This window comes from Giraffa tippelskirchi, chromosome 10, assembly GCF_054371585.1.
Source record: "Giraffa tippelskirchi isolate mGirTip1 chromosome 10, T2T-mGirTip1v1.2.pri, whole genome shotgun sequence".
Lineage (NCBI taxonomy): Eukaryota > Metazoa > Chordata > Mammalia > Artiodactyla > Giraffidae > Giraffa > Giraffa tippelskirchi.
Window position 1 is genome coordinate 77,433,376 of NC_137284.1, and position 23,754 is coordinate 77,457,129.

General features: G+C 39.2%; 1 protein-coding gene across 5 annotated transcripts in view; it reads left to right on the forward strand.

Moving 5' to 3' along the window:
* The window catches only part of DNAH11 (dynein axonemal heavy chain 11), a 364,135-nt gene that overhangs the window by 288,040 nt on the left and 52,341 nt on the right, over positions 1–23,754 (forward strand). For all 5 annotated transcript variants that reach the window (XM_081536384.1, XM_081536387.1, XM_081536386.1 and 2 more), the window contains 3 exons: positions 17,925–18,129; positions 19,496–19,660; positions 22,943–23,083. In XM_081536384.1, coding sequence (XP_081392510.1) covers positions 17,925–18,129; positions 19,496–19,660; positions 22,943–23,083 — 511 coding nt within the window. The remainder of the gene's footprint in view (positions 1–17,924; positions 18,130–19,495; positions 19,661–22,942; positions 23,084–23,754) is intronic.

Sequence of the window (23,754 nt, forward strand, 5' to 3'; positions counted from 1 at the left end):
AGAGATTTCTAGTCTTTCCCATTCAATTGTTTTCCTCTACTTCTTTGCGATGTTCATTTTAAAAGGCCTTTTTATCTCTCCTTGCTATTCTCTGGAACTCTGCATTCAGTTAGGTGTATCTTTCCCTTTCTCCCTTGCTTTTCACTTCTTTCCTCAGCTATAAAGCCTTCTCAGACAACCACGTTGCCTTCTTGCATTTCTTTTTCTTTGGGATAGTTTTGATCACCGCCTCCTATACAATGTTATGAACAATTTCTGTTTCTCTTTGCAATTATGTGTTGGGTATAAATATGTTTCCCTTTGTATTGTAAAGAGGAAATAGCACTGAAAGCAAGCAAAGGAAGAGGAAACGACCCCCTGGGGTTGCAAAGTTGGTGAAGTCACCCAAGATGGCTTTACTGCTTTGTCTTCTTCAAGTGCAGGCCGAATAACCCTTTCATATTCCTGAGAGAAAGCCACATTCCTCAGAAAGTTTTTGACTACTTATAGTGTTTTTGTTTATTTTACTTCTGTTTGCTTTGAGGCCCTTTAAAAAAACCAATATTAGTCTATTCTTCCTACTAATGGATGTCTGAAAAGATACTTGTGATAGATACAGCATAGTCCAAATGTTGAAGTTCATTAATAATTGGAATGTTGTGGAGTATGAAGTAATGAATACTAATTACTCCTTTCTTGTGTGACAACTCCCTATGGACCAATCAATCAGCCCAGACTTTAATTTGGCTCTAGTAATGGTTTCATCGATAGCACATTAAATCTGTGTTTAAGAAGATATACAGTTGAACCTGACCCACATAGCAGATAGCACTATCATAAAATGGCCACAGGCTGACAACAGCTTGGTAATTACAAATAATTAAATCCACCAAACTCCAGACAATCCTAATTTTAAGTAAAATATATTGTATGGTATCAATCGACAGAGAACATATCTGGGGAGATTTATCAACATGTACTTTTTCCAAAGCAAATTTACTGGCTTACATATTAGGGAAGTTGCTGATCTGTGAAGCATCTTCATAAAATTATATCTCTTTAATCTTGTGAATCTCCACAAATATTATTGAAGTGATTTTTTAACTTTAATCTTAGCTAGAGAACCCTTACTGCAAGATGTATTTTGGCTTGCTTCTGAGCATATAAATGTTTTTTTAAAGAGTTTTTACTTTATTCTATATTTAATTTCATATCATTATTCTTTTAGTAATAGTCTTCAAGTAGCATTCCCTAGAAAGAAACTTAAAACTAATAGAAATATTAGCTCTATAATAGAAATTCCTATTTGTATAGACATAATAAAATGAAAGAATGTATTTTACAGATAGTATTTGTTTTATAATAAGTTTCCTGAAAGTTGTGCTAAAATCAATAACAAAATATTTTAGTTAGCAAGTTCCAGTTTAACTATTATTATGTTGCTGCTCTTGGAGTTGGTGCCATACTATTGTTCTCTAGTTGAGTACAGATGCATTTGAATGAAGTCTTGAGTGAAATTTAAAATAGAACCATGTTAAATTAAACCCCGCACTGTAGTAGAATGTGCTCTATTGAGCTAGAAACACGGTTTTTTAGTAAGCTCTGGAGTTATAAAGTTCTCTAATTATGTTCCCTGTGGGTAAGAATATTTCTCTTTTCCAGTAATTCATGCCCTCATACAGTAGAATTCAGCATTCTAGTCTCTCCCAGTTTCTAGTTAAAATAATAGAGTTTAATTGCTGAAAAGACCTCCAGCAACCTTTCTAAGCCTGAGTTCAATCAAGGTTTTTCTTTTAAGTATAATATTCAGAAGAATTCCACTTTTAAGTATAATATTCAGAAGAATTCCATGGACAGAGAAGCCTGGTGGGCTACAATCCATGGGGTCACAAAGAGTTGGACATGACTGAGACACACACACACACACACACACACACACACACACACACACACACACACACACACACACACACACACACACACACACACACACACACACACACACACACACACACACACACACACACACACACACACACACACACACACACACACACACACACACACACACACACACACACACTCAGGACCTACAGACAGTGCATCTTCTCAGTCATCTTGCTGACATTGTTTGACTGTATATGAACATAGATACCAAACAGGGCCACAGATTAAGGACCTTTAGATTCTTTTCTTCAAAAAAGCAGTTTTGTAAAAAAAAAAGAATAAAAGAACAAATATGAATGGAACTAGAATTTCTTCATTTTTCATGCCACATTATAATGTTCAAATAAGGACATATTGAAATGTGTGTTAATATATATAACATGTATGCTTTATATACATATGGAACATGTGTGTGTGTGTATCTCAAAGGGGAAATAACCTACTATGAATTTTTTAGCTATATTTTCTATTCAGTGGTATCTGGACTCTTGCAACTTTAATTTTTTTTTTTTTTTTTTTTTAATTCTAGTGGAAGTTTGCTTTTATCTTAGAAGGACATGTTGGTTATATTAACTGCATGAAGCAATGCGACAATTAACTCATTTCTATTCAGGACTTCCTTTCCTTCTTTTTCTTGAACGTCTGGCCAGCTGTGCAGCTTTCAGTCCAATCCTTTCTTCAGGAGCCAGGTTTGACCACCTCGCTCCAGCCTTCCTGCCGAGGTTGCTAAGTAACCCCTCTCCAATGCCCTCCTTGCACCTGACCTTCGGCTGTGCGCGCAGCCAGCGCTATTGGAGCTCACAAGTCTAATCTAGAAGCTTTTCATCTGAAACAGCAGGACATGCAGTAAGGCTTTTAGATGTCCATTGAGAAGGTTTTTTTGCTTCTCCTGAGTGTGTCATGTATGTCCCCCCCCACCCCCCCGCTCATGGAACTATTTTATTTACTTATCTCAAAACCTACCTGCTATCTCTTTACTTTGACAAATCAGCTTCAGTTAAGGCCTGGAGAATGAACTTCCTCCTATTTAGAGAGTGTATTAGTTCTCTGAATCATCCATCCTAGAGGAACAACCTTTAGTATAATAACACAGTGTCTTTAGAAATTTCTCGCCAGCATTGTGAAAAAGGTTTTGCAATTAACAAACAAACAAACAGTATTTGACCACAGCCATTCCTAGTAAAGACTTGGATCTGCCTCAGAAGCAAGTCCTTGTTCTAAATTGAATATTGCTACTTTTTCATGTTTGATTTTACATGGCAATAAAAAAAAAATAATGGTGGTGTTTGTTCATGTACTCAGAATATCTGATCACTAGAGAAATTCATCTAAGTTTTTATCATCCAAGACTGATGGCATTTTCAACAGTAGCTACACTAAATCTTGAGACCAGTGCCAACAGAAGTAAAAGACATTTCCTTAGTTTCTAGACATATTTCTCAGAAGTAAGAAATTCACATTGTAGTCTCAGACTTCAGACTCTCATCTTGGCTATTTTGAGATGATGTTGTCTCTCTCAACTCATACAGATTCTGGCTTTCAGGTAAATGTGGGAATTGGGAGAAATATTCCCCAAAGTCTATCACAGAAATGCTGTGAATGTTAGCCAAGAAATTATTTTCAAGTATTTTAAATGTAATTGCATATCCATGCTCCACAACCATAATGACCTTCCATGACTTGAAGAAATTAAACAAATCTTTTCATCCTCATGATAACTATTGGCTAGGTTGTGAGTAATCTTTGAGAGAATTTTGATATTTCCAAGTACTGGATTAAAAAAAAAAAAAAAAACTTTTTATTTTATTTTTAAGTATAGCTGATTAACAATGTTGTGATAGTTTGTGATAGACTGCAAAAGGACCTAGCCAAACATATCCATGTATCCATTCTCCCCAAACTCCCCTCCCATCTAGGTTGCCATATAACATTGAGCAGAGTTCCCTGTGCTATACAGTAGGTCCATGTTGGAGATGCCCCAGCAAGACTGTAGGATGGGCGAAATCACATTTAGAATCAAACCCCATACCCACCAGAAAAGCTCAGAGGGCTCAAACAAACCTTGTGTGCACCAGGACCCAGAGACCCCCAGAGACTGAGACAGAAATGTGTTTGAGCATCTCCGAGGAGGTACGGGTCAGCAGTGGACTGCCGCAGGGGAGAGGCTCTGGGTGCAGCAGACCTGGGTATGGCAAAAGCCCTCTTAGAGGAGATCGCCATTAACCCCACCATAGAGCCGCCAAAACTTACACAGGACTGGGAAACGGTCTCTTGGCGGGCACAAACAGAACCTTGTGCGCACCAGGACCCAGAAGAAAGGAGCAATGACCCCACAAAAGACTGACCCAGACTTGCCCAAAAGTGTCCAGGAGTCGCCGGCAGTGGCCTGCTGCAGGGCTGGGGGCACTGAGTGTAGCAGTGCATGCATGGGACCTTTTGAAGGAGGTCCCCATTATCTTCATTACCTCCACCAAAGTTTGTCCCTAGGTGAATAACAGGGAGGGAACGCAGTTCCACCCATCAACAGAAAATTGGATTAAAGATTTACTGAACATGGCCCTGCCCATCAGAACGAGATCCAGTTTCCCCCTCAGTCAGTCTCTCCCATCAGGAAGCTTCCATAAGCCTCTTACCCTTCTCCATCAGGGGGCAGACAGAATGAAAACCAAAGTCATAGAAAACTAACCAATCTGATCACATGGACAAGAGCCTTGTCTAACACAATGAATCTATGAGCCATGCTGTGTAGGGCCACCCAAGACGGATGGCTCATGGTGGAGAGTTCTGACAAAACGTGGTCCACTGGAGAAGGGAATGGCAAACCACTTCAGTATTCTTGCCTTGAGAACTCCATGAACAGTATGAAAAGGCAAAAAGATAGGACACTGAAAGATGGCATCCCCAGGTCGGTAGGTGCCCAATATGCTACTGGAGAGCAATGAAGAAATAACTCCAGAAAGAATGAAGAGATAGAGCCAAAGCAAAAACAACATCCAGTTCTAGATGTGACTGGTGATGGAAGCAAGGTCCAAGATGGTAAAGAGCAATACTGCATAGGAACCTGGAATGTTAGGTCCATCAATCAAGGCAAAATGGAAGTGGTCAAACAGGAGGTTGACAAGAGTGAATATTGAAATTTTAGGAATCAGTGAATTAAAATGGACTGGAATGGGTGAATTTCACTCAGATGACCATTATATCTACTACTGTGGGCAAGAATCCCTTAGAAGAAATGGAGTAGCCATCACAGTCAACAAAAGAGTCTGAAATGGAGTACTTGGATACAATCTCAAAAACGACAGAATGATCTCAGTTCGTTTCCAAGGCAAACCATTCAGTATCACAGTATTCCAAGTCTATGCCCCGACCAATAACGCCGAAGAAGCTGAACGGTTCTATGAAGACCTACAAGACCTTCTAGAACTAACACCCAAAAAATATATCCTTTTCATCATAGGGGACCAGAATGCAAAAGTAGGAAGTCAAGAAATACCTGGAGTAACAGGCAAATTTGGCCTTGGAGTAGAGAATGAAGCAGGACAAAGGCTAAAAGAGTTTTGTCAAGAGAATCCACAGGTCATAGCAAACACCTTCTTCCAACAACACAAGAGAAGACTCTACACATGGATATCACCAGATGGTCAACACTGAAATCAGATTGATTATATTCTTTGCAGCCAAAGATGAAGAAGCTCTATACAGTCAGCAAAAACAAGAGCTAACTGTGGCATAGACCATGAACTCCTTATTGGCACATTCAGACTTAAATTGAAGAAAGCAGGGAAAACCACTAGACCATTCAGGTATGACATAAATCAAATCCCTTGCGATTACAGAGTGGAAGTAATAAATAGATTCATGGGATTATATCTGATAGACAGAGAACGTAAAGAACTATGGATGGAGGTTTGTGACATTGTACAGGAGGCAGGGATAAAGATCATCCCCAAGGCAAAGAAATGCAAAAAGGCAAAATGGTTGTCTGAGGAGGCTTTACAAATAGCTGTGAATAGAAGAGAAGTGAAAAGAAAAGAAGAAAAGGAAAGCTATATCCATTTGAATGCAGAGTTCCAAAGAATAGCAAGGAGAAAAAGAAAGCCTTCCTCAGTGATCAGTGCAGAGAAATAGAGGAAAAAAATAGAATGGGAAAGACTAGAGATCTCTTCAAGAAAATTAGAAATACCAAGGGAACATTTCATGCAAAGATGGGCACAATAAAGGACAGAAATGGTGTGGACCTAACAGAAGCAGAAGATATTAAGAAGAGGTGGCAATACACAGAAGAACTGTACAAAAAAGATCTTCACGACCCAGATAATCATGGTGGTGTGATCACTCACCTAGAGCCAGACATCCTGGAATGTGAAGTCAAGTGGGCCTTAGGAAGCATCACTATGAACAAAGCTAGTGGAGGTGATGGAATTCCAGTTGAGCTATTTCAAATCCTGAAAGATGATGCCGTGAAAGTCCTGCACTTAATATGCCAGCAAATTAGGAAAACTCAGCAGTAGCCACAGGACTGGGGAAGGTCAGTTTTCATTCCAATCCCAAAGAAAGGCAATGCCAAGGAATGCTCAAACTGCTGCACAATTGCACTCATCTCAAACGCTAGTAAAATAATACTTAAAATTCTCCAAGCCAGGCTTCAGCAGTACGTGAACTGTGAACTTCCAGATGTTCAAGCTGGTTTTAGAAAAGGCAGAGGAACCAGAGATCAAATTGCCAACATCCATTGGATCATTGAAAAAGCAGGAGAGTTCCAGAAAAACATCTATTTCTGCTTTACTGGCTAAAGCATTTGACTGTGTGGACCACAGCAAACTCTGGACAATTCTTAAAGTGATGGAAATACCAGACCATCTGTCCTGCCTCTTGAGAAACCTGTATGCAGTTCAGGAAGCAACAGTTAGAACTGGTTATGGAACAACAGCCTGGTTCCAAACAGGGAAAAGAATATGTCAAGGGTGTATGCTGTCAGCCTGCTTATTTAACTTATATGCAGAGTACATCATGAAAAAACACTGGGCTGGATGAAGCACAAGCTGGAATCAAGATTGCCAGGAAAAATATCAATAACCTCAGATATGCAGATGGCACCACGCTTATGGCAGAAAGTGAAGAGGAACTAAAGAGCCTCTTGATGAAAGTGAAAGAAGAGAGTGAAAAAGTTGGCTTAAAACTCAACATTCAAAAAAACTAAGGTCATGGCATCTGGTCCCATCACTTTATGTCAAATAAAAACAGTGACAGACTTTATTTTGGGGGCCTCCAAAATCACTGCAAATAGTGACTTCAGACATGAAATTAAAAGATGCTTGCCTCTTTGAAGAAAAGCTGTGACCAACCTAGACAGCATATTAAAAAGCAGAGACATCACTTTGCCAACAAAGGTCCATCTAGTCAAGGCTATGGTTTTTACAGTGGTCATGTATGGATGTGAGAGTTGGAGTATAAAGAAAGCTGAGCACCGAAGAATTGATGCTTTTGAACTGTAGTGTTGGAGAAGACTCTTGAGAGTCCCTTGGACTGCAAGGAGATCCAACCTGTCCATTCTAAAGGAAATCAGTCCTGATTATTCATTGGAAGGACTGATGTTGAAGCTGAAACTCCAAAATTTGGGCACCTGATGCAAAGAACTGACTCATTTGAGAAGACCCTGAAGCTGGGAAAGATTGATGGCAAGAGGAGAAGGGGAAGACAAAGGATGAGATTGTTGGATGGCATCACCGACTCAATGGACATGAGTTTGAGTAAACTGCTGGAGTTGGCAATGGACAGGGAGACCTGGCATGCTGCAGTCCGTGGGGTCGCAAAGAGTTGGACATGACTGAGAGACTGGACTGACTGACTGACTGACTGATGTTGGTTAGCCATTTTAAATCTAGCAGTCCATTTTAAATATAGCAGTGTGTACATGTTGATCCCAAACTCCCTGACTATCCCTTCCCCCCATCCTTCCTCCCTGGTAACCATAAGTTTATTGTCTAAGTCTGTGAGTCTGTTTCTGTTTTGTAAATAAATTCATTTGTATTATTTCTTTTTAGATTCTGCATATAAGGGATATCATGTATTTCTCTTTCTCTGTCTGACTTACTTTACTCAATATGACACTCTCTAGGCCCATCTATGTTGCTGCAAGTGGCATTATTTTATTCTTTTTAATAGCTGAATAATATTCCATTGTATGTATGTACTACATCTTCTTTGTCCACTCTTCCGTTGGTTAACATTTAGGTCATTTTCATGTCTTGGCTATTGTAAACAGTGGTGCAATGAACATTAGGGTGTATGTGTACTTTTGGGTCGTGTTTTTCTCCAGATGTATGCCCAGGAGTGGGATTGCAGGGTCATATGGTAGCTCTATTTTTAGTTTTTAAGGAACCCCCATACTGTTGTGCATAGTGGCTACACCAATATACATTCCCATCAACCGTATAGGAGGGTTCCCTTCTCTCCACACCCTCTCCAGCATTTATTGTTTGTGGATTTTTTGACAATAGCCATTCTGGCTATTGTGAAGTGATATCTCATTGTTGTTTTGATTTGCATTTCTTTATTAGCCGTGTGGAACATCTTTTCATGTGCCTATTGGCCATCTGTATGTCTTCTTTGGAGAAATGTCGATGTTAAGGTCTCCTGCCCAATTTTTTATAGGGTTTTTTTTGCTTTGATGATATTAAGTTTCATGAGTTGTTTATAAATTTTGGAAACTATTCCCTTATTGGTCACATCATTTGCAAATATTTTCTCCCAATCTGTGGGCTGTTTTTTCCTTTTGTTTATTATTTCCTTTACTGTGCAAAAGCTTTTAAGTTTAATTAGATTCCATTTGTTTATTTTTGTTTTTATTTCCATTATTCTGAGAGATGGATCGAAAAAGATACTACTGTGATTTATGTCAGAGTATTCTACCTATGTTTTCCTCTAGGAGTTTTAATAGTATCCAGTCTCACATTATGGAGTAGAAAGTGGCAACCCACTCCAGTATTCTTGCCTGGACAACTCCATAGACAGAGGAGCCTGGTGGGCTACAGTCCATAGGATCACAAAGAGTCTGACATGACTGAGTGACTGAGCACAGTCTCACATTTAGGTCTTTAATCCATTTTATTCTTATTTTTGTTAATGAATGATCTAATTTCATTTTTACATGTAGCTGTCTTATTTTTATGCCAGTCTTATACATAGAAAACTAAATTTCTAGTTAATTTGTAGATGATTGTCTTTATTGTACAGTAACTCATCCAGAATTACAATGCTTTGAGCATTTTACCATACTTCAGTATTTTCTTTTCCTGAAAGCCAGAAAATAGAAAACTTTTCTATAAGTTGAGTAATTTATTTTTAAATTTTTATAAATTAATTTATTTTATAAAAATAGCTCCTAGAAATTATAGCTCTTGGATTCAGGCTGGGCACTTCAATAATCAGAGCTATTCTCCTTTATAAACAAGGATAGTATGTCTAACTGATGATCAGTAGGGCATGTCCTCTGAGCTGTGTCTTTTTTTTTTTGCTAGTGGCCTTTGATTGTTACGGATTCAGTCATATTCTCTTAGTATCCTTTTGTGATCGATGGTCAGACAGGTTGACAGTGGCTGGGGTTACAAGTTGTCACCATCAAACCTAGCAAATTACCCTGTGATGAGATGCAGTTAAGTGAGCTTTATTCCAGGAGTCTAGAGACCCAGGTTCCAGTCCCAACTCTGCCACTAAGCTGTGTGACCTTGGACAAGTCATAAACTAGGTCCATAAAAAGGAGACAGTTGAATGATCTCTAGGGGCCCTTCTAAAATCACAACTCTGAGTTCTAAAATCACAACTCTGATAGGTCAGACAGAATGAGGACAGCTCATCCTCTGTCCTAGCCAATTAAATTGTGGTGTTTGGACTGGGAAAACTTGTTTTATTTCAGTTTGTGTAATTAGCCTGTGATGTCCAAACCAGCACTTCTTAGCCAGAGAGAAGAGAGGGCAGGAGGAGCTCACATCCTTGCAGGATTGAATGAAAGCCCTCTGGCAGCAACTCCAGCCCACATTCAGAGAGCCCGGCCCTGCCTGCTTCTCCCTGTGATGCAGTGTCAAAGACGAGAGTCCTGTTCCTGGGGTGGTGAGGCCAGAGGGTGGGTTAAGAACTACTGCTTTCAGAGAAGAGGTGCAAGACTCAGGTTGCCCTTCCCTCCTGCTGCTGGTTCTCCTCGGAACTGAAGTTTAAGCGCTTGGAGCTTCCTGCTGTGTTCCAGAAGTTACAACCTCTGGACTCCTGTCTTTACAGAAACAACGCAGTGATTGTTTGTTTTTCCCACCCCTCTGGTTAACTCCTTTTTTTTTTTTTTTTTTTTTTTGGATCCTTTGAATCAGGAGAGAGCCCTAGCAATCTGTTTAATTTTCCCAGATTGGAGATTAACCAAAAATTAACCTAGCAGCAATGATAAAACCCACTGAGTCATTGTGCAGGTTTTGCCTTTCATAGATCATAAAATACTCCAATTGAGGATAATTTACTATCCCTGGGAAATCTAAACCTATAAAATAATGTTTCAGAGCCAAGTAGAAAACCAGTTTTATAGGCAGACATCCTTCTCTCTGCCACCAGCATAGCAAATTCCCAGATTAACTCTGTCTCTTCACAGAGAAAAATCAGCCCTGTACCTCAAGTAGATGGATTTCCCCTTCTCAAACTGGGGTGTGTAGGCACCTCAGGGCATATGTAGGTATGCAAGGGAGGTTTAGAATCATACATAGTTATGTCTGGGCCACCTTACGAGATACTTGGTTAAATACATATTTGATCAGTTAAAAGCTTTTGTCACCTGCACCCAGAAGCAGAATTGTCCAAACCTCATGTTCTGTATCGGCTAGTCTCTCACTTTTTCTCTTGGAAACCTAGAGAGGTAAGCACAGCTAGGTGGAGTGACTGATTGGAGAAATTGTAACAGGGTATTACTGGTGCTCCAATGGGATTAACTGCTGCTGTTTTGAGAGAAGATTATGCTGATACCATTGACTGGGAGACCCTCTAGAATGCTGATGGGCAAGCAGCCTATCTTGATGTGGCCCAAGAGCTGAGGATAGTTTTAGGGTTGTAAACAGAAAAGAATATATGATAAAGATGTATGTGGCCGACCATGCTTGAAACTTAACTCTCTGGCCATTTACAGGAAGAGTTCGTCCATCTCCTCTACAGGGAGGAGATCTGAACACCTTTGACTGTCAGATATGTTTGTCATCTTGCTGGGGGCTTGTTTTGATTGTCGTGTACCCTTTCCACCCTTACTCCCCACACAAGTCTCAAAATTAAATTGACTTCGTCCACAGGTTCTAACCCTGCCACAGGAGCTGTCCCATTAGACAACAATTAATGAAAATACTGGACTTGATTCATTCAATGTTCATTTAAATTTACATTTTTAAAGTGGAAAAGTGTTTAAATTCTCTTCTCACCTTGGATTATAGGTTAGTGGGTAAAAAAATAAAGTTTATGAGATATGAACTCAAACCCAGTTACAATTCATAACCAGATGAGGAAAAATTTAGTGTGAAATCATGGAAGGTCATGATAAATCTGGCATTTCTCAGACACTACAAAAGGAGGAGTGAATTCAAACCAAGATGGAGCAGTAATTGGAAAATTACAAGACAGTGTACTCAAAGATTTATTTAAAGTATTGGTTTTGTTATTGTGCAAATATAAATGAGTATAAACTTTGGGATCATTTATGTGTGAGAACCCCAGGTAATGAATTACATGAAACTGCCACTCTTGAAATTTCCTTTAAAAGCTGGTCACGGAAGTCTTGAAATCTAGGCCAACAGTAATATTGTGAATTAACAGAAAAATAGAGAATCTCACTAGCAGAGAAAGATTTTGTCCAAGCTATTTGTGAGACCAGTTTTGGAAACCTTTGAACAGGAAAACAAGTAATGGGAGAAATTTTGATGATGCTGTCAGTGGAGATATGGTTGAATATGTCTTCTGTCAAAAAGAAGCAGATTGACTAAGAAAGTTGTCCTTACCAATTAAGACCATCCTTTAACACATCTTACTATACTAAAAAGTCAAACATGAACCTCTGATAAGCTATAGTTAGCAAGATCACTTACTTTTCAGGTTGACAAAAGCAAATGTTGGCGATTGACCTTTTGTTAGATTGTGGTTCATTTTTGTTCTCTTTTGATAGCACCATTATTGAGGTGTAATTCACATATCATACAGCTTAATCTTTAAAGTGAAGAATTCAATGGTTTCTAGTGTATTCATAGCATTGAGCAGTCATTACTACAGTTTTAGAATTGAAATCCCTAGGCAATCTCTAATCTGATTTTTATCATTATTGATTTGTCTATTCTGAACATTTCCTATAAATAGAATCATACAGTATGTGGAGTTCTGTGATGACTTATTTTTACTTGTTTTTAAGGTTTATCCATGTTGTATCATGTATCAGTACTTCTTTCCTTTTTATGGCTGAGTAATATTCCATTGTTTGAATATACCACATTTGTTTACCCATCCATGAGTTTATAGACAGTGGGTTGTTTCCATCTTTTGGCAATTATAAATAGTGCTGCTATGAATATTTGTGTAAAACTTCTATGAGGACATATGCTTCCCATTCCTTGGGACATGTGCCTAGGAGTAGAATTACTGAATTACACGGTAACTCTGTGTTTAAGACTAGAAGAAACTGCCAAACTGTTTTCCAGATTGGAGGCACCATTTTACATTTCCGCTAACAATGTATGAGAGTTCTAGTGTTTCTATATCCTCGCCAGTTCTTGTTCTTGTTTTTTTTTTTTTTTTTTTTTTAATTTTTATAACCATCTAGTGGGTGTGAACTCCCACCTCACTGTGGCTTTGATTTGCATCTCGCTAATGACTAGTAATGTTGAACATCTTTTCAGGTGCTTATTGGATATTTGTAGATCTTTGGAGAGATAGCTCTTTAGATCATTTGCCTCTCTTTTAACGAGGCAGATCTTTGATCTTTATATGACTGGACATTGTAGGCAGTTGATACATATTTACTTATTGAACTGGATAAGTAAAAGAATGAATCAGTACATAAACTTTTATTTTCTTATGCTTATTATGAGAAAAAGTAAGTAATAATGTTAGAGAAGAGACCATGCTTTATAGCTAGGTTTATTTATCACATGTTTAGAGTCCACATATAAGTGATATCATGTGGTATTTGTCTTTCTCTTTTTGACTTACTTCACTTAGTATGATAATATCCAGGTTCATCTGTGTTGCTAAAAATGGCATTATTTTATTCTTTTTTATGGCTGAGTAGTATTCCACTGTACATATGTACCACATCTTTATCCATTTATCTGTCAGTACCTTTCAGCTGTTTTCATGTCTTGGCTATTGTGAGTAGTACTTCTGTGAACATAGGGGTGTATATATCTTTTTGAATTACAGTTTTGTCAGGAAACAAACCAAATAGATAAACCATATGGAAAAGATTATGAAAAAGACTAATACACACACACACACAAGTGTGTAACTGAGTCACTTCACTTTACAGCAGAAATTAACACAGCATTGTAAAAAAACTATAGTTCAATAAAATTTGTAAGATGCTTTCACAGTTTTTGGTTAAGTTTCTAAGCTGAAAAAACCTGCCAAACAAACTACTTTGGGAGCCATTTTTTATCAAGTTGAATGGTGAAGTCATTCATGTCAAGTTTTGGTTTGTTACAGGAGTGGGATTTCTGGATCATATGATAGTTCTATAGTTTTTGGTTTTGTTTTTTTTATAGTTTTTGGTTTTCTGAGGAACCCCCATACTATTTTCCATAGTGGCTGTACCAACTGGAATTCCCACCAACAGTGTAGGAGGGCTTTTCGGCACACCCTCTCCAGCACTTGTTATTTGTAGACTTTTAAATGATGACCATTCTGACTGGTGTGAGGTGATAGCCTCGTTGCAGTTTTAATTTGCATTGCCTTAATAATTAGTGATGTTGAACATCTTTTCATGTGCCTGTTGGCTTGGCCATCTGTGTGTCTTCTTTGGAGAAATGTCCATTTAGGTCTTCTGCCCATTTTTCAGTTGGGTTGTTTGGTTTGTTGTTGAATTGTATGAGCTGTTTGTACATTTTGGAGAGTTAGCCCTTGACTGTTGGATCATTTGTAAATATTTTCTCCCATTCTTTGGTTGTCTTTTCATTTTTGTTGTTATTTTTATGATTTCCTTTGCTGTGCAAAACTTTGTAAGTTTGATTCGGTCCCATTTGTTTATTTTTCTTTTTGTTTCTGTTGCCTTAGGAGACTGACCTAAGAAAACATTGCCACAATTTATGTCAGAGAACATTTTGCTTATGTTCTCTGCTAGGAGTTTCATGGTGTCATATCTTATATTTAAGTCTTCAAGCCATTTTGAGTTTATTTGTGTGTATGGCAAGAGGGTATGTTCTAACTTCCATTGGTTTACATGCAGCCGTCCAGCTTTCCCAACACCACCTGTTGCAGAGAATGTCTTTTGCCCATTGTCTATTCTTGTATCATTTGTCCTTATGTTAACTGTCCTTAGATGTGTGGCAACCTGTGAAAGTTTTTGTTGAAATATAATATCACTACAATGGAAAAAAAGTTGAGAATTGAATGGAGACAGTATGTTATGAATCTGATCAATCTTTTGAGATTCTTAGCTGTAATGATCAGAGAAGGCAATGGCACCCCACTCCAGTACTCTTGCCTGGAAAATCCCATGGACAGAGGAGCCTGGAAGGCTACAGTCCATGGGGTCGCTAAGAGTCGGACACGACTGAGCGACTTCACTTTCACTTTTCCCTTTCATGCACTGGAAAAGGAAATGGCAACCCACTCCAGTATTCTTGCCTGGAGAATCCCAGGGATGGCGGAGCCTGATGGGCTGCCGTCTATGGGGTCGCACAGAGTCAGACACGACTGAAGCAACTTAGCAGCAGCAGCAGCTGTAATAATTAAAGCTTTAGTGATTGGGTGATTTATTGATTAATGCTTTAGTGATTTAAGAAAACTATGATTATTAACTAATCTTACCCACTTAAATTATGTTATAAAAATTTCCATAGTCATGAGTGGCCAAGGAATTAGGGGCCTTCTTCTCACCATATGACTCAAAAGTCATATAATCATATGACTTCATCTCAAAGCAAGAGAGTTACGAAATATCCATCAATAGCAGCCCAAAATATTACCACATTAGGGCATCTGAGTATCTCTACTCAAATTTTAAAATGTTATTGCAAATATTGTGACATTTTAGTAAGGAGGATTCAGCATTGCCTAAATTCTGAACTTATACAGTATCTTTCTCTCTCTCTCTTTTTCTTTTGTAGTACAGCCCCAAGTGTGGTTTTTTTTAATTTATTTATTTTAAGTGGAGGATATTTACTCTACAGTATTGTAATGGTTTTTGCCAGGTACATCAACATGAATCAGCCACAGGTATATATGTGTCCTCTCCCTCTTGAATTCTCCCATCTCCCTCCCCACCCCATCCCTCCAGGTTTTCACAGAGGACTGGCTTTGGGTCCCTGTGTCATACATCAAACTTCCGCTGGCTGTCTGTTTTACATATGGTAATGTACATGTTTCAATGCTATTCTCTCCAATCATTCCACCCTCTCATTCTCCCACTGTGTCCAAAATCTGTTTCTTATGTCTGTGTCTCCTCTGCTGCCCTGCACATAGGATCATCAGTACCATCTTTCTAGATTCCATATATGTATGTTAATATACAATATTTGTCTTTCTGTTTCTGACTTGCTTCACTCTGTAGAATAGGTTCTAGGTTCATCCACCTCATCAGAACTGACTCAAATGTGTTCCTTTTTATAGCTGGGTAATATTCCATTGTATATATGTAGCACAACTTCCTTATCCATTCATCTGCTGATGGACACCTAGGTTATTTTCATATTCTAACTATCGTAAATAGTGCTGCAGTGAACATTGGGGTACATGTGTCTTTTTCAATTCTGGTTTCTTCGGGGTCTGTGCCAAGTAGTGGGATTGCTGGGTCATACAGTAGTTCAGCCATGCTTGTAGGCTTCTTGGAGGAATTTCACTTCTCCAAAGTTTAGGCCACTTTGATGGAAGAGTTTGAGAGTTTCCAGCATTCATGGGTTCTGTCTGTCTTGTGCATGAATAAGAAAAACTTGCCTTTTGCTACAGCCTCATAGCAGGGTCCTGGCAGGGAAAAGACCACAAAGTAGGCTGGAATTGTTTGATAGAATTCCCAGAGTGACTGTTTTACAAGAAGAATTTGAAGAGCAAAGGGTAAAGGGAACTCAGTGGAGGTGCTGAGGCTACAAAGGATTTGCAGCATCGGGAAGCCATTACTGCCTCCAGGCCTGAAGGTATTCCTAGCTGCTCAGAACAGAGCTGTGGATCTCGAGGCACATGGCCCCGAGGGGAGCTGTGGATTGCAGCACATAGCACTCACTCCACCCTCCCCCAACCCACCCCCATCCCCCTCAACAAGCACAACCTGGAAGCAACGAAGGTCCGCCAGACCCCTCTCTCCTCCTATACTGCTCTCTCCTGCCGGTGCTTCCACTGGCCTAGTGCACTCAGAACCCATAGGGCAAGGGAGCCCAGGGAGAATTCCTTAGAAATTAGATGCCAGCATCTGAAGTAGAGAAAAATCAGGCTCTGCCCTCACAGGGTGACTGCATTCATTCAGAGCTACAAGGCTTCAGGGTGCCATGGCAATTGAGGTGAAGATGCAGCCAGACTTCAAGAAAGAAGGGACCTAGAAGCCCATGAAACCCAGAACATGCTCCTTTGTGTTACTCTTTCATCTGAATATTGGTTTAATTATTCTTCCCTGGGAAACCAGGACAGTATTTCTCTGCTGCTTGGTTCACCAGCAGGACAGAGGGACGTCAGCACGAGCTTAGAGGTTCCAGTTCCAGCTCTCCCTTCTCTTTGTCCCAGTCCTGAATCCCAGGAAAGTTTACTCTGGTTGGAACAGCTCAGATGAAGTACCTACTCCTGGGCCCTGTGGCCAGAGGAACAGGGACACAAAACAGAAGCATGCTTGCTGTCAACCACCCCATGTGAGATGGAGCTTAGAAGAATGCTGTCCATGCATCCCGTGCAACAGGCTTCTTAAATTTTACTTCTGAGCCAGAGCCCAAAGTACTAAGATTGAGTAAAGTGCCAGAGGAATTTTTATTTATTTCTTTATTCTAAAATATTTTTGCTACCATTACTCACAGTCACATGATGGGCCTTAGAAAAAAGAATCACTTCTGCATCATTTAAAGTGGCTTAAATTAAGCATGTATAAGGACAAGAATATGTGTATTTTTCATATGTATAAATTTTAAGTGTATATGTGTATATACCTATACACACACACACACACACACACACACATGAAAGTGAAAGTGTTAATCCCTCAGTTGTGTCCAACTCTTTGTAACCCCACAGACTGTAGTCCACCAGACTCCTCTGTCCATGGAATTCTCCAGGCAAGAATACTGGAGTGTGTTTCCATTGCCTTGTCCAGGGGATCTTCCCAACCCAGGGATCAAACCCAGGTATCCTGTATTGCAGGCAAGCTCTTTACCATCTCAGCCACCAGGGAAGCTAAAACTTAAAGGCTGGGCTCATCAGGGATACTTACACATGTATAAGAGCATACATACTCATTTTATCTTTAAAGAATATTAATCTTTAATATAAGGTTAATCATAGATAGCATAATAATAGAAGCTTGCATTTGTTGTTATAGGTTCTTTATATGATTTATTGTGTTTGATTGTTACAGTGTCGCTATGAAGTGAGTACGGCTATTATCACCATTTTACGTGTAAGGAGACTTAATCATATAGAGGTTTAGTGGATAATTCTTACTCTTCTTATACTTTAGGGAAATGTAGACTAGACAAAAAAATCGTGACTCACCAAAAGAATACAGGAATGGAATAATAACACGTTATTATGAGTCATGGTTCATGGGAGTCTCCTGAATGTCTGTGTTATGCCCCCTTTAGGTATATCAAGATTGGGGATAAAGAATGTGAATTTAACCACAACTTTCGTCTTATCCTTCACACAAAACTGGTGAATCCTCACTATAAGCCAGAACTACAGGCTCAGACAACCCTCCTCAATTTCACAGTCACAGAAGATGGTCTGGAAGCCCAGCTGCTGGCAGAGGTTGTCAATATTGAAAGGCCAGACTTGGAGAAACTTAAGGTAAAAATTATGAAATTATCCCTCAGCACTTATTCAGTACCTTCTTTGCACAAATGATAGTGCCAGACACAGGAGTATAAGATGGGATGCCTGCCTTCCAGGATCTTGCAATCTAATTAAGAAAAATGAGAATGTATGTGAACAGCTAAGTAGCAACTCAAGATACTTCTGATTAAGGAAGTAGTCAGGATTGTGCCCCAGGAGATGGACTCCTTGTGGGTCTTGTTTGATGCACATGACTCTGGCAGGCACAGAGTTGGAATCATGGAAGCAAGGCTGGAGAAACAGATATGTGCCCTGCTGCTGATGCTGCTGCTAAGTCGCTTCAATCGTGTCCAACTCTGTGCGACCCCATAGACGGCAGCCCACCAGGCTCCTCCGTCCCTGGGATTCTCCAGGCAAGAACACTAGAGTGGGTTGCCATTTCCTTCTCCAATGCATGGAAGTGAAAAGTGAAAGTAAAGTCGCTTGATTGTGTCCGACTCTTCGTGACCCCATGGACTGCAGCCTACCAGGCTCCTCCGTCCATGGGATTTTCCAGGCAAGAGTACTGGAGTGGGGTGCCATTGCCTTCTCCGGATATGTGCCCTAGAAGGTTGGAAAGAACAGATGGTAGAGGGATCTGCTCTGGGCTTCCTCTCCTCAGAGATCCCCAAACACTGGGCCCTCAGAAGTTTTTAACTCTCAAGTTCTGCCCCCAGGAATTAGCCAGTTACAACTTACATGTTCCTGAGGAGCTGTGACTGTATTCACCCATCTCTGTAGTTTTTAGCATGGCAGTTGCTCTGTGACCTCAGTTCTCTGACAGATACAAGAAGGGCTGTGATGTTTAGCTTTTATCCTGTTATGAGGATGGAAATAATGCCTTCTCTCTTTAAATGTAAAACAGAAACCAGAAGTTTCTTCTTCTGGCTTCATAATGTTCCATGATTATGATGTATGGTCATACTCTGGACCCTGGAACAACCAGGGTAAGAGCAACCAGCTCTTACTATGCCTTCTGAATTTAAAGTTTAAATGCATTATAAACAAATAATACAAACAAGAAAATACAGACATTTAAAATTCTGTACTTTAGCAGGTGGTGGAGGAGGCAACGATGTTTGGCATACAAAAATGCATTATATTTCTACGAGATGCCAAAATTTCATGTGCAATTATCCCTTGATTATCTCCATCTAGATTAAAAAATAATTTATACCTGACTTTAATTGGGAAAATTTCTGGGCATATTTAACTATGTGTATTGCTTTTAAAGAGTTTTTAAAGATTATGATTAGTACAGTTGTAATGCTAAGTGTTTTATTTTATACGAAATAATATGAATTTATTCACTGTCTCTCACCTTTTGCTTGGTTTGCATTAGCTGGTTCTGACAAAGCAGCAAAATGACTTTAAGATAGAGCTGAAGTACCTGGAGGACGACCTCCTTCTGCGTCTCTCTGCCGCAGAAGGGAGCTTTCTAGACGACACCAAGCTGGTTGAGAGACTGGAGAGGGCAAAGGCCACTGCAGCCGAGATAGAGCGCAAGGTAAGAAAAGGCAGGCACTGCCTGGGGGGTTGGGTTTTTTTTTAACTTTTTATCATGGAGTATAGTTGATTAACAGTGCTGTGTTTGTTTCAGGTGTGATTCAACAAAGTGATTCAGTTATACATATACATGTATCTCTTCTTTTCCCAATTTTTTTTTTTTTTTACAGTATATTGAGCAGCGTTCCCTATGCTGTACAGTAGGTCCTTGTTGACGATCCATTTTAAATATAGCAGTGCGTACCTGTGTATCGCCAGCTCCCTAATTATCCCTCCCTGACCTCCCCTCCCCCACCAGCCTTAAGTTCATTCTCTAACTCTGTGAGTCTGTTTCTGTTTTGTAAATAAGTTCATTTGTATCATTGGTTTTAAGATTCCACATGTAAGCAATATCATAGGATTTTTCTCCCTCTGACTTCACTCAGTATGACAACCTCTAGGTCCGTCCATGTTGCTGCAAATGTCATTGTTTCATTCTTTTTTTAATGGCTGAGTAATAGTCCATCGTATATATGTACCACATCTTCTTTATCCATTCTTCTGTCGAACAATTAGGTGCTTCCATGTCTTGGCTATTGTAAATAGTGCTGCAATGCTCGCTGGACTTCTGGAGGGCTTATTCTGTTTGAATGAAGTGCTTGTGCAGAAGTGTAATCCCACTTGGCCATTTCTCTAAGAGGACTGACTGTGGAAGTCAGGTCTTTTCATAAACTGCCCTTAAAAAGTGAACTCTGTGGATTTCTGAATGGAGATAGAGATGGTTGAATTTGTGCTTCTCCTAATTCAACAAAGATTCAGTCATTCATAGTAGACTCTATCAGGCTGTTACTTTTTCCTGCGTGACTAAATTTGAAGGAAATTGGGCCCTGCTGGCTTATGTAGTCTAAAATATTAAAAGGTTTAGCCTTCAGCTTCAGCAAACTGACACCCTACAGTCTCACCACAGGCGTCCTGATCTGTTGTACATTTTACTTAGAGCTTAAGTTTTGTTTACAGGCCTTCAGTGCTGGGAATCTGAGCGAAGGATGGTCTCCCACTGCACTCAACTGCACTATTTCCCCAGGAAAGTGACGTTTCCTAAAAGCTAGAAAAAAATCTTCACTTAGTAGACTTCCTGCTGAACGTCCAACATGTGTCCTAATATGCCATGTGCATGCACACTGGACTTTCACACACGGCCACTAGTCTTTAAAACGCTGACATTTCAAAATGAGAGGAACCCTTATTTGCTTTCTGGAGTATCCTCATTACTAAGTAATCTATTAATTACCCAGCTAACACTGTGTTACCACACATCCAATATATTTGTCTTAGTTTAAGCAAGGAAATGGAATCCCAAATTACTCTTTCCTTTTAAGTAAGTGAATTCTAGGTAGCTCCTAAAATGGTAAAGATTAAGGCAATTAAGTAAATTAGGTCTTAGCCTTGAAGTTAACTTCTAATTGTCTTAAAATATCTCTGCTATCTTCCTAACATTTTTCCATGTAGGCGCTTCCTTCTTTGCTCTACATTTTTAAAAATTTTTTAATATTTCTATTGGAGTATAATTGATTTACAACGTTGTATTAGTTTCAGGCATACAGCAAAGTGAATTTGTGATACAAATACATGTATCCACTCTTTTTTAGATTCTTTTCCCAAATAAGCCATCACAGAATATTGAGTACAGTTCCCTGTACTATGCAGTAGGTCCTTATTAGGTATCTGTTCTATTGATGGTCATTCAGTTCAGTCACTCACTTGTGTCCGACTCTTTTCGACCCCATGAACCGCAGGATGCCAGGCCTCCCTGTCCATCACCAACTCCCGGAGTCCACCCAAACCCATGTCCATCAAGTCGGTGATGCCATCCAGCCATCTCATCCTCTGTCATCCCCTTCTCCTCCTGCCCTCAATCTTTCCCAGCATCAGGGTCTTTTCAAATGAGTCAGCTCTTGGCATCAGGTGGCCAAAGTATTGGAGTTTCAGCTTCAACATCAGTCCTTCCAATGAACACGCAGGACTGATTCTTTAGGATGGACTGGTTGGATCTCCTTGCAGTCCAAGGGACTCTCAAGAGTCTTCTCCAACACCACAGTTCAAAAGCATCAATTCTTCGGCGCTCAGCTTTCTTTGTAGTCCAACTCTCACATCCATACATGACTACTGGAAAAACCATAGCCTTCACTAGACGGACCTTTGTTGACAAAGTAATGTCTCTGCCTTTTAATATGCTGTCTAGGTTGGTCATAACTTTCCTTTCAAGGGGTAAGCATCTTTTAATTTCATGGCTGCAATCACCATCTGCAGTGATTTTGGAGCCAATCTCCCAAGTTATCCCTCCCTTCCACTTACCCCTGAGTAACCATTTGAAGTACATACCAATATGTGCCTCCTGCAAGTACACCATCAAAAAGCTAAATGAATTGTTAGACAGGGCTATTTACAGTTACCCTCTTAGACAAAGATCAGGGTGTTCCAAACACAATGATTTAAATATTATCCTGTCAGAGGTCCTGCTTTGGGCAGTAATTTACACTACTGGTTTCTGCTCTACATTTTCTTTCTGTCCTTTTATAGACAAGTATGATGAATAAAGTCTGTAAACAAAGGTTGGACAAATATTGTACCTTATAAAGCTCTAGGACCAACAGCAGTCCTAGATAGAAGAAACTGTGTCTTGAATAAAAATGAATATGTTGGCTGATGATGGTCTGTGTGTTTAATTACCTCTCTGAATGTACCCAGAGGCTAATATCGTACAAAGATAAACTAAATGGAAATATATGAGCATATGGATGATCTGGTGCAAAGTCAGAATTAGGCAGTCATGAGAGTCTTCCTATAAAGCCTTTTTAGTAAGCTTGGTTATTGGATATTTTATTGACCTTGGCTGCATTTGGATACCTTGTTGACTAATAAAGATATTGGCATTGAATTGACCCAGCAGATTTTTAAGAGCTATCCCTGGGAGGTGATACAGCTGGGTTATTAACCCCTGAAAGAGAGAGGGGAGGCAGGAAGGTGACATTACTCAAAATAAATTCTGTAGAACCAGAAACAATCAGGTTTGTTTAATCTGTAACCATAACACAGCTGGAGTTACATCCATTTTCATTTAAAACTCAGTTTATAAAAAGATTATTTTAAAATATGAATGTTATGCTTTTAGAAAAGACCAAGCATAGAGATGCCATACATGTTATCTACTTCAATACTACTGGTTTCTTATTTCAGATATGTCCCTTCCATCACATAGAGACTATGAAGAGTAAGTTACTTATGTTGTTTGCTCCCACGATAGGTGACTGAAGCTAAAGAAAATGAAAGAAAAATCAACGAGGCCCGAGAATGTTACAGACCAGTGGCAGCAAGAGCATCTCTTCTATATTTTGTGATTAATGACCTCAGAAAAATCAACCCCATCTATCAATTCTCTCTGAAGGTAATGATGAATATGCTAAGAAAAATTTAAACTTTAGAAGTTCATTTTGTTTCTGAAAGTTTAGAATTTTTTTTAAGCAATCTAGTGTGTCCAGTAAGGAGTCTCAAGGATCTATCTAGCAAAATAAAAACAAGGCAAAAGAAATCTTCACTTTCTCAGTAATTTTCATTTATAATTTTCAATAGGGCTTTGAGATAATTAACCTACATGACATCAAAGCACACTGTTTACATTCTTCAATAGGATCTTAAGGAGCTTAATATATATATTAAGCTCCTCAAGATTCTTCATATATATATATATATATATATATACACACACATATATATATATGTATACACACACACACACACACACACACACATATAAAGGGAATTCTCCTGGAGGCTCCTGTGCATTTTTTGTGAAAGTGTACGTGTTATAAAAGAGATTTCCCATTTTATTTTGGTACAGAGGGAAAAATAGTGGGAATAACTATTGATGAAGCTAGTGTTTCATGCAAGGCACCTTCTTTCTTTGGTTCATTCTTATGCCTAAAACATCTCAATAAAATATGTTATTTTATCCCTATGTAAACTAATATGTTCAGATTTTAAATTGGCAAAGAATTCACATTTCATAATCATAAGAGTCAGGATTTGAGCCCATGACTGATTCTGAACCCAATGGTC